The 11,316-nt window shown below is 42.1% G+C and overlaps 1 protein-coding gene across 1 annotated transcript; it reads right to left on the bottom strand.

Annotated features, from left to right (window-relative positions):
• Nucleotides 1-723: 723 nt before the first annotated feature.
• LOC143336187 (cytochrome P450 2K1-like) lies at nt 724-10,534 on the bottom strand. The gene is made up of 9 exons (XM_076756155.1): nt 10,316-10,534; nt 10,043-10,205; nt 4,109-4,258; nt 3,866-4,026; nt 2,748-2,927; nt 2,286-2,427; nt 1,554-1,738; nt 1,149-1,290; nt 724-1,065 (listed from the first exon to the last, which is right to left on the bottom strand). Exons 1-9 carry the CDS (start codon nt 10,520-10,522, stop codon nt 878-880), a joined length of 1,518 nt encoding a protein of 505 aa, XP_076612270.1. The 5' UTR covers nt 10,523-10,534; the 3' UTR covers nt 724-877.
• Between the last annotated feature and the right edge of the window lie 782 nt (nt 10,535-11,316).

Here is an 11,316-nt window from a genome sequence, read left to right as displayed (position 1 = left end):
AATGTGCAGTGAAAATGCTCCAGGTGAGGCAGAAAGTACTGTGTCGCACTGATAGGTGGCAGTGCTGAGCTCCATCGGCGCAATGCACGTCAAGGGCGATAGTGAGTGTTCAATTTTAATTTAAAAAAAATCAGCCAAAAAAAAAACTTTTTTTTAAACATTTTTAAAACTCGAATTTGACCTTATATTAAATATTCTTTTGTTTTTCTTGCTATTGTATTGTTGAACAGTGTGGAATTGATCAAAGCATAATTAAAAGCTTTTAAAACAACTACATTTTTCAATTAAGGTCAAAACTGAACTAAAAGCTTCTATTTTGGGTTCATATATTTTTACATCTGACTTGAGGAGTCAGTGCCTCACCAGTCATGAGCCTCACTGCATGTCACTGATGTAGAACCATCACATAATCACAGTGTTCACTGTGTAAACGATTACCCTCTAAAACTCGTAAATCATCGTTTGACAAAGTAAACTGTCATAAAATCAGTCTCAATCATTGTCTGTGTGTGTAAGATGACACGGGAACATGTTGGAACTGTCAAATAAGACACACTGACCAAACAGTAGAGGAAACTGCACAGTTCCACCTGGACAGGTTCACTCTGACCAGTTACTTGGACTCATTGGTTCAACATGCTTACACATCCACATTGTGTCTTTGTATCCAGTTTTTATTGTGATTTGAATATTTACTATTCATACACTGAACAACTGACTAAACTGCTACTGCTTGAACTTCTGATTGTAATACTATGATCTCACAGGAGGCTGATTTTAAATGGACACAAGATCAACACTGCAGAGGCTGAAATATCATGACTAGTCTATTAATCAATCAATCAATCTATAATAATGGACCAAGCCCTCGTCCTCCTCACTTACGAGAAACAGCACACAGTTTATGATCTGAAGGGTTGGTGGTGTAGCCCACACGGGGAGTCAAATCAAGTTCATCTTCTGAAACTCCAGGTGGAGGAGTGAAGCGAAAGTGCTGCAGGAGGCTGGTGAAGAAGATGAAGAGCTCCATCCTGGCCAGACTCTCTCCGAGACAAACCCTGCGTCCTGTGAGAGGGAATGAAGACAGACGTAAGGTCAACTGCTAGTAGACTGAACATTGACAAAAAGTGACGGCAAAGTTCACCAACCTGCAGAAAAAGGCATGAAGGCATCTCGCTTGACAAACTTTCCATCTTTGTCCAGGAAGTGGGCAGGATAAAAGCTGTGTGGCTTCTCCCACTCATCCTCATCATACAGGACGGATGTCAAGAGAGGAAACACTGTGGTCCCCTGCGGAAAAAAACACATATTGAACTTTTAAGGATATAGAAATAAAATCAAGTCAGATCACACTTCAAAAAGTGAAACCTCATAAGACAAATAAATTATCAGATAGAAATTAAGTTAAATTAGTAACGCGTCATATTTACTTGTTGCAGTCACACTACAGGGGTATAGACACCCAACTGTCAATCACGATCAGCCATGATGCTGGTAATTCATTGCCCATCACAAAATTGTCTCAAAGTCAAGCTAGATTCATGTAGTCTGACCTTCTTAATGAAGTAACCCTGGAAGGTGACGTCTTGGCTCGTTCTGTGAGGAAGTGCCACAGGGCCAATGTTGGCCATCCTCTGTGATTCATGGATGACAGCGTCAGTAAAGGGCAGGTACTTCCTGTCCTCCACCTGCACCTGACGACTTCCTATCACCCTGCTCAGCTCCTCCTGGACCTGGTCTGGGTCATGAAAGGGGACAGATGACAAAAGTGAAGGGACTCATAGTTTGTGTCATCATTATTGAATCACTGTAGGTGAAGAAAAAACAACTAAGTATATAGTGCCAGCAACTCTAATTTGTGGGGTTTTTCTTTTTATATTGAGGATTTTGTTCTGCTTGAAAAGTATGTTTCCAAGTGAAAGCTGTACCAGTGGCGATTGTAGGGGCGGGGCCACAGGGGCATTGGCCCCATCTGAAATCTAACTGGCCCCCTGAAGTGCCCCTGTCCTGTCATTCATCTGTCGTGTTGCTAGACAATGACAATCAGATTATAGGTGAATGCAATTCCATGACCAACCGTTGGTGGCAGTAGTGTGCCAAATAGGGAGGTCCACCGTCAATAAAGCTGACAGCAGACGACTATCATTTGAATGAACACAACAACGATCATCCATGGCAACGATACCACAGGCTGGAGACGACACGGAGAACCGGTCGATGGCAGCCAACGTTTTGTAGAGATTGTTGGTAAGTCACAAATCCTTTGCACATTTGCAGCTCCTTACCCTGTATTTTTGGATATTTCGCCATGAACAGAATGGCCCATCTGAGTGTCGCTGCGGTTGTATCAGTGCCAGCAGCAAACAGCTGAACAACTGTCATCAAAAGGTTTTCATTGTGGAAGTGACTGTTGGTCGTCCCGGATTTCTGTACATGAAGGTCAGCAGTTGGAGGCATGGAGTTAATGAATTACAAAGAATCAGTGAGATTGTTTTATTTAGTTTGGAGTGTGCTGCAGTTCATGTAGAGAGAAACTGTGCAGTTATGATGAAACATGATAACAGAAGTGTTGTCATTTAACTGTAAGTCACGGCGTGAAACTGATGCACAGCCAATTGAAGAGTTGTGTCACTAACACAACGTAAAACCTCCCAGTGAGCGCTCAGCTCGATCCATTGGCAAGTCGTTTCCCATCAAGCATTGTCTAATCTATCATATTAATTTTGATAAACTCTAAATTTACCAACCTCCAGTTTTTGCTGCTGGACCAGAAATGCGTCCACAAGGCCTCTGTACTTCTCTGGATTGAGGGTCTCTTTCAAATGACTAAACAGCTTTAGGTTCTGCTTCCTGTTGGCAGCAAACAATCTGTGGACTTCCTTCTTCTCAGAAATCCATTTCAAGTACCGCGGGAACAGGTTGTACATCTGTCAAAAAGATATACTTATTAATATTTAAAACAACCTGAACAAATAAGGTTACGGAGGAGACGCTCTGTGGATCCTGGATATGATAAACCACTGGGACTGAGGGATACCACCATATTTCTTATCACTTTTAGTGTGAGCCCCAAACTCCAGTTTCGATTAATAGGCCTCAGCCACTGCTAGGGCCAGAAGAAACACTGGTAACCCCACACCTGATAAACCTGACACCATTCTGATTGGTGACACTATGTCAGGTTTTTGGGGTCTAGTTTAGATATAAAATTTTTAATGTTGAAAGGTGCCTTTGTCTTGTTCCCACCTTTGTGATTGCAGATGAGTTTCACCTCTACCTTATTACTCTCCCCTCTCTTGTGTATTTAGTCAGTGCTTTCCGTCTCTCAGTGGTCAAGTTGTCTGTGTTTAGCTAGACTCTTTTCTTCTGTGGTTCCCCAGTGGTGGAACGAGTTACCAAACACCATTCAACCTGTAAAGTCCCCTCTCCTCTCTTAAAAAGAACAAACAAACTCTCAGTTCACTCGAAGCATTACCTCGTAGCACTGCCTCGTAGCACCTATGTCCAGTTGGACCAGAAATTTGCGTTCGGGCTCTTACTCTTGTTGTTCTCTCCTGTCCAGAACTTTGCTTGTGACGTATGAAAATCTCATATGTACCTCACTTTGGATAAAAGCGTCTGCCAAATGACAAATTGTAATTGTAATTGTAAATCCCTTGTTCACTTTTTGCCATCGAGAAAACTGCGATAATCTGCTGCTGGTTTATTGGAGGTTTCCAGGAACAGCCGAAAGAAAATCGGAGATGCAGACTTTGTCCGTGGTGTCCCAACGCTCTGGAGCACACTATCTACAGATATCAGGGAAGCAGCTCGCTGAACATTTTTAAAATGTGACAGTATAAACTTCAGAAACATGAAATGATACCTGTATTGACGGGGTCCCAAAAAGTTCCATGTTTCTGTATGTTCGATCTACCAGGGATGTGAACTCTGGGTCGTCATATTCAAATCTGCTGCCATAAGTGATGGAGCAGATAATATTAGACACTGCATAGCTTAATGGTTGGGTTGTATCAGCAGGTTCTCCTGCAACAAGGGAAACAGAAAAAAGTGAAATCATTTTGTATGCACGTGTTATCAATATAGTTAATTAAAATAAGTAATTTACCTTTGAAATTCTTGAACACTCCAATGAGGTGGTGACATTCCTCAATGATTTTGTCCTCACAAAGCCTCTTGCCCATCCCAAACTCTCTCAGGTTAGCCAGAGCAAAGCGCCTCATCTCTTTCCATGTATCTCCATTGCACCACATAACACCTCAGATGGATAAGATTAAGATAAGATAAGATAAGATAAGATAAGACAAGATGAACTTTATTTATCTAATTCCACATGTGGGAGCTTTTTTTTGTTAATCTTTTGTTTTTGTTTGCTAAATCTAAAGAATATTTTTGTTTGATTATTTCAGAGGTTTGTTTCATTTAGATTAGAGTTCTTTAGTATTTTCTTTAGTTGTTTGTTTAGTTTAATTATTTCCCAGTTTAGTGTTTAGTTTGTCTAGTTATTATTTTGTTCATTTGTTTTCTTTCAGAATTTGGTTATGGGCACCAGAGGGCATATAGGTAGAAGGGTAGGTGTAGGACCAGAATGCACCTGGGTGGGCCTATGGTTTTTTGTTGTTGTTGTTGTTGTTGTTTTACCAGAGCAGGGGAGGCAGGATCCCTTTGTTCTTTGTTTGCTTGCTTCTGGAAAAATAAATCATGAAAACCCATAAACTTTGGAATGGACATTGAATTTCTTCTGCCTGCCTAAGTTACAACCCCATATGGTGCAAAGTGGCTCTTTGATTTACATTTTTGAAGTTTAGTTAACGGTTCTAGCCAATATTTTGACAAATTGCCACTACATAAAGTAAAAAACGCAGCCCTTGGATCTATGAAGGATTACTCAACATTGTCGGATCCTCTTGGGTATTGAACGGATAACCGGGACGGACTATTACATTCATCACTCTTTGTTCTCAGCGTCCGCGGGAAACTGCTGCTCGCCCGGATCGACAAAATGCTCAGGCTTCTCATCAGAAACTGGTATGTGATATAACTGCAAAAGCTGTATTTGAAGACTGCAAAACGAGTCGAGTTTGAACGCCAGTGTGTCACAATATAAGTTTAATGAAGTTGGAGTCGGACAATGAATGAGCTGTTGTGCGCAATCATTGCGCAATAGTTTACCTTTACGCACAACTGCCTGGTCGGTTTTCACTCATAAAAAAGGACTTGAGGGTGTGTTTGTTTGCAGGTGAAGTGGATCGATGCGTGCACTAATCACACTGGATGCCATTGCTACCTTTACTCTGCATTATCATCTGCAGCAATGTCTGTTACTGCGGCAGAGGATGTTGAAGTGCCGCCAGAGAGAAGCAATAAATTAACTTCTAAAGGATTGTTCTTCTATGTGTAAAAGTGCCGGGAAACAAGAAGTGCAAAGTTCAAGCAAGCAAAAAATATCCGTGAGTTAATGACATCAAAGGAAAACGTCGATACAGTGACTTCTGAGCTTACTAAGTTTATTATCTTTTACCACATGATGAACTGACAAGACGAAGTAAATACTTTGAAGAAAAGAGGACAATGTACTGTGGCTTCATTAAAAGGGTAAAGGCTGGCTGGCTGGCTGAAATGGATCATCCCTATGTGCCACTAAATAAAGATTTGCCCGACCAAAATGTCGCAGATGAAATAAATCCCAAGGACAGTGCCTCTAATGTGTTGAGTGTAAAAGCTAACTGTGTACAGTCACACTCCCAGCTATCACGGATATCTTCAACATCGTCCGCACGCATTAAAGCTCAAGCCGACACGCTCTAATGGAGCGTGTTGCTGCCTTAAAAAGGAAACGTCTCATTGAAGCCCAAGAGGAAAAGCTGCGGAAAGAAAAATAACAACTAAAGTTCGAAACGGAGTTGGCTGTAACAAATGCAAAGCTTCAGATCTTGGAACTCAATTCATCACAGTGTGGCTCTAAACTCTCAGATGGCATGAACTCTTATTTTGAGAGAAACAAAGGAATGAGTAAATTAAATCCCAATGCCAACAGTTTTGTTTCAGAGTAAGTGGATGAAGAGGATAATGTTCATGGTGCGCCTGCTCCTGTACTGCAGCCACCAGTTGTTCAGCCCAAACAAAGACCAAAGACACAAATGAGTGAGATGCTATTAATGGCTGATGCTCCAGTTCAAGTGACAATGGCTTCAAGTGACAACGAACAGGACATGTGCATCCTCAAACTCAAGCTCTGACCGGTAATTATTCAAGTGACATTGTAAATATAATGCAAAGACAAAGTGATATCATTGCCCTCCTGGTTCAGCAGAATCTGTGCTCTGTCCATCCTTCAAGAAACATCCCTGTGTTTGATGATGACCGTCTTCAGTACAAGTCTTTCATCAGAGCTTTTGAAAATGGAGGACAAGACAACTAATTTGAGTGACTGTTTGCATTTTCTGGAACAGTACACTAGGGGGCAGCCAAGAGACTTAGTGCACAGTTGTCAACACTTACCTGCAGAGCAGGGTTACCACAGAGCCAGGAGCCTTTTAGCAGAGCATTTTGGAAATGAACATAAAATTGCATCTGCCTATATGGAAAAAATACTCAACTGGATGCCTGTTAAAAGTGAGGATATTGAAGAACTACAAGCTTTCTCCCTCTTTCTTCGAGGATGCTTGAATTTAACAGAGCAGATGATGCAAATGAAGGAACTTGACTTACCATCAAACGTGAGGAACATCATCATGAAACTTCCTTACAAATTGAGGGAAAAATGGAGAGCCTTTGCTTGTGATCTACAAGAGTGGCGTGGTCACTGAGCACTGTTTAAAGATCGTTTCCTTCATTGAAAAGCAGGTTAAAATTGCCTCAGATCGACTTTTTGGCAACATTCAGTACTTTCACCTTACCATCCCCAAGACTTCCAGAGCTAGTCACTTAGAGCAAAGGAAACAGGGAAGCAGCTTTGCCACCAATGTCACTGCAGTGAAGGAAGGAGTTACAGCCCAATATTCAGGCAATAAGACCAAGTCCTCCTCTTCTCATAACTGTCTGTGTTGTTTACAAAGTAGTCACTCAATGGATCAGTGCTCACAGTTGGGATAAGATCAGTTTCATTCAGGATAAAGGAATTTGTTTTGGTTGCCTGAAAGTCGGCCACACAAGCAAAGACTGCAGGAGTCGATTGGATTGCAACGTGTGTCACCAAAAGCACCTGGGAGTCCTTCATATTGAGCAGCAGGATAAAGGCACATCTTCAGAACAAGCTTAACAGTCTGTGAGTCCACCAAGTGTATTACCTACAATGTCTCAGACCTGTGGCCATATTGGGGCCGGTTGTAAAGATGATTCCATCTTTTCTATTGTTGCAGTAGAAGTCAAAGGTCAGAGGAGCAACAAAACTGTGGAGACCTACGCGTTTTTGGATCCAGGGAGCTCAGGCACATTCTGTACAGAGAACAAGTATTCTGCTAAGAACCATGAGCCAAAAGAAGATTGTAAATGCTCATATTGTTACTGGTCTCGAAGTGTCTGGTATGGATGAGAATGATTTCATTGATCTGCCTGATGTTTTAACTCAAAAGCTCAATATTCCCTGACAAGAGGATGTTAATCAGTGGTCTTATCTAAGGGATGTTAAGCTCCATGACATTAATGCAGATGTTGATTTGCTCTTTGGAACCGATGCCCAAAAAGTGCTTGAGCCTTGGGAGCTGATAAATAGCCAAGGACCCAATGTGGTCAGAACCAGGGTCGGGTGGGTCATCAATGGTCCACTTTGTGGCAGAGATAGTAGGATTAAAGGTGACTACTCTGCTGTAACAGCCAATCGTATCTCTGTTGAACACCTCCAAGAACTGTTGGTTAAACAGTATGACCATGACTTCAATAAAAGATCATCAGAGGAGAAAACAGAAATGTCCAGAGAAGATGCCAAGTTCATGGATGTGATAAACAGTACGACAGAATTAATTGGAAGCCATTACTCTATTGACTTGCCTTTCAGAGAGGAAAATTCTGTCTTGCCAGACAATCGCTGTGTTGCAGAACAGCGCCTCCAGAGCCTGAAAAGAAAATTTCTGAAAAATCATCCATTTAAGAAGAATACACAGCATTTCTAGACAACATGATAACCAAAGGATATGCTGAAATGGTGCCTCCTGATCAACTAAAACAGAGTGACAGAAAGTTGTGGTATATTCCACATCACAGGGTTCGCCATCCTAGAAAAGGCAACCTGAGAGTTGTTTTTGACTGTGGAGCAACATACAAAGGAACATCACTTAACTGTCAGCTCTTGCAAGGCCCTGATCTCACCAACTCTCTCATTGGAGTCATTGTTCAATTTAGGCAAGAGCCTGTTGCAATAATGGCTGACAGTCAAGTCATGTTTCATCAAGTCCATGTCTCTGATAAACACATCAAATTCCTCCGCTTCCTCTGGTGGCCTGATGGTGACACAGCACAGTCTCCACTGGAATATCGCATGAAAGTACATTTGTTTGGAGGTGTATCATCACCAAGCTGTGTAAATTATGCTTTGAGAACAACTGCTGATGATAATGCCCAACATTTCCCACAAGAAGTGGTCAGTATGATCAAACATGGATGGATGTCACATTAAGCTATACATGTTGTTAATTACTAGTGAGGCATAACGGTAAAAGACAACTTTTATGTGGATGATTGTCTGAAATCCATGGCTTCAGAGGAGGAAGCAGTGCAAATGATGAAATTTCTGACTGCTCTCTGTCAAAAAGGAGGATTCAATCTCTCTAAGTGGATTAGCAACAGCCGTAAAGTGCTGCTAACAGTTGCTGAAGACAGCAGAGCAAAGGAAGTGATGGAACTGGATTTGGATACGGACCAGCTTCCAGTTGAACGAGCACTACGACTACAGTGGTGCATTGAGACTGACCAAGAACATGAAGTGGCAAAAAAAATTCAGAGCTTTAAAGCTACACTCAAAGGACAAAGCCGAACTCCTGAAGGTCTTGCTGAGGCAGAACAGTCAATCATTCAGTATGTGCAGAGAGACAAGTTTAAAGACGAAATTGCCTCACTAAAGAGTCAGGTCTGATAATGGCACAAATTTTGTTGGAGCCAGCAGAGAGCTGAAAGAAAGTCTGGTCATTTTGAATCATTGCGAAATTCAAAGGGCTTTTCTCCAGGACGGCATACAGTGGAACTTTAACACACCAGCAGCTTCACATCGAGGTGGAATCTGGGAGCACCTGATTCGCTCAGTGAAAAGTGTTCTCCCCTCAGTTGTCAAACAGCAAATTCTGGATGATGAAGGGCTCCAAACCATCTTCTGCGAGGTTGAGGCAACATTAAATGACAGACCAATCACAAGAGTCTCAGACTACCCGGATGACCTAGAAGCCCTCACTCCAAATCACATCCTGAAGTGAAGAGCAAGTCAATCATGCCACCGGGACTGTTTGACAAAAATGACCTCCACATCAGGAAAAGGTGGAAGCAAGTACAATATATGGCTGAACTCTTTTGGAAAAGGTGGATTTCTGAGTACCTACCTATGATGCAGGACAGACAAAAGTGGACACGGCCAAGAAGAAATCTCGTTCTTGGAGATATTGTGCTTGCTGCTGATGCCACGACTCCAAGAGGATGTTGGATGATTGGAAAGGTTTTGGATGTCAGAGCAGACGCAAAAGGCCTGGTGCGTTCTGTGCGCCTTCAAACAAGAACCAACATCCTGGAGAGGCCTGTGGCTAAGCTCTGCCTGCTGCTGGAAGCAGCAGTGTAGCATTATGGACTGACTTTCTCTCTCTCTATCTTGCTCTACCTCTTATTTTTCATAAGTTACAAGCCCATGGTGCAAAGTAGCTCTTTGATTTACATTTTTGAAGTTTAGTTAACGGTTCTAGCCTATATTTTGACAAATGGCCACTATACCACGGAAAATGTTTTGTTTTATGGACAGCAATAACAGTTGTAAAGTTGAAGTAGTTCAAAAAACTTTAAAAAATGCCTAATCTACTACAACAGGGAAATTGTTTGACAAAAGATCTGTGTTTTATTTCCTCACCATGTCCTTGAGTAAAATCATCCAGAATTTGCAATTGATCTCTCTCTCCAAACTCATCAGCGTAGTTGATGAGTGCCTCCTTCACCGTCTTGTATCCTGCCAGGACCACCACTTTCTTGGGTCCAAAATACACAGTGAACACTGATCCATATTTCTTGTAAAACTAACAAAAGGAGGAGAAAACAGACAAGGTGACAGAACTGATGAAAGTGCATCTGCAGAGAGAGCAAACCAAAGTAGCTAAATACCAGCCTACTCCAGTCACTTCCTCACCCCCAGTAATGTGTTGTAGGGTCTCTTGAGATCAAGCTGCAGCAGGTTGCCAAGCACGGGAAGTGGTCTGGGTCCCGGCGGCTCCTTCCCGTCTGCCTTGGAGCTGAAGATGGAGGAAGAGGCGAGGTAGACGAGCAGCAGGACAACCAGAGCCCCCAGCAGGGAGGCAGGCGTGCAGGAATGGAGGAAAAGATCTACGATCCCCATGATTTAAAATAAATTGTTTTTCAATGACCAATGCACACACTCAACAGACTCAACTGACCGATAACAGACAAAATACAACTGTAGATTTGTGGCTGCAAGCTCAAATGTGGAAATGGTCACTGATGTAATGTCAGTAAATATACTGTCAGGTCACCGTGTCCTTTGTGGTGTAAAAGTTAAGATCAGTTAGCATTGAACAATAATCACCACGCTTATGCAATCATGTTTGTGCCTGAACTTTTAAAGGCACAGAGACCATTTTACGAGCCATTGTTTCATTTCGCCTTCATCACTGCAGCAGCCTTTTTCTCGTCTGAACCAAAAGTCTGGACAGAGCTCAGCTGTCAGGCTTTTAACTTGAACCAAGAGATGAGTTCATATAACTTCTGTTTTAAGATTTTTACGCCAGCTTCCAGTGTGTTTTAGGATGGAATTTAAGATGTTAATGATTAATTTGAAGACTCTTCGTGGCCTTTCTCTCGGCACGTACCATCAGCTCCTCTGGCATCTTTTGTCGGTTCCACAGGCCTGGCTGAAAACTAAAAGCGTCTGATCATTTGCAGTCAGGACCCTGAGGCTCACCAACGATCTGCCAAATCAGGTCGGCCGAGTCAGCGATCTCCTTCAAGGCTCTTCTCAAAACATCCAAACCGAGAGGATTTCCTGATTTTACCTGAGTTTAAATGTTCTCTTTTAAAAGCTGATGAGTGATGATGTGTTTTATTTTGCTGCCTTTGAGAAGCACTTTGGAACTTGGATTTTGAAGAGTGCTGTAAATAAAGATGATTATTATC

The sequence above is a fragment of the Chaetodon auriga genome, chromosome 18, assembly GCF_051107435.1.
Source record: "Chaetodon auriga isolate fChaAug3 chromosome 18, fChaAug3.hap1, whole genome shotgun sequence".
Classification (NCBI taxonomy): Eukaryota; Metazoa; Chordata; class Actinopteri; order Chaetodontiformes; family Chaetodontidae; genus Chaetodon; species Chaetodon auriga.
This window is presented reverse-complemented; position numbering and strand designations above follow the sequence as displayed.

Excerpts from the sequence above, each read along its gene's own strand:
- LOC143336187 (XM_076756155.1), bottom strand. The coding sequence starts at position 10,522 with ATGGGGATCGTAGATCTTTTCCTCCATTCCTGCACGCCTGCCTCCCTG. Across the intron at positions 4,259-10,042 it reads TGATTTTACTCAAGGACATG|GTGTTATGTGGTGCAATGGA; the intron begins GTGAGGAAATAA and ends TATCCATCTGAG. Across the intron at positions 1,066-1,148 it reads CTTCATGCCTTTTTCTGCAG|GACGCAGGGTTTGTCTCGGA; the intron begins GTTGGTGAACTT and ends TCCCTCTCACAG.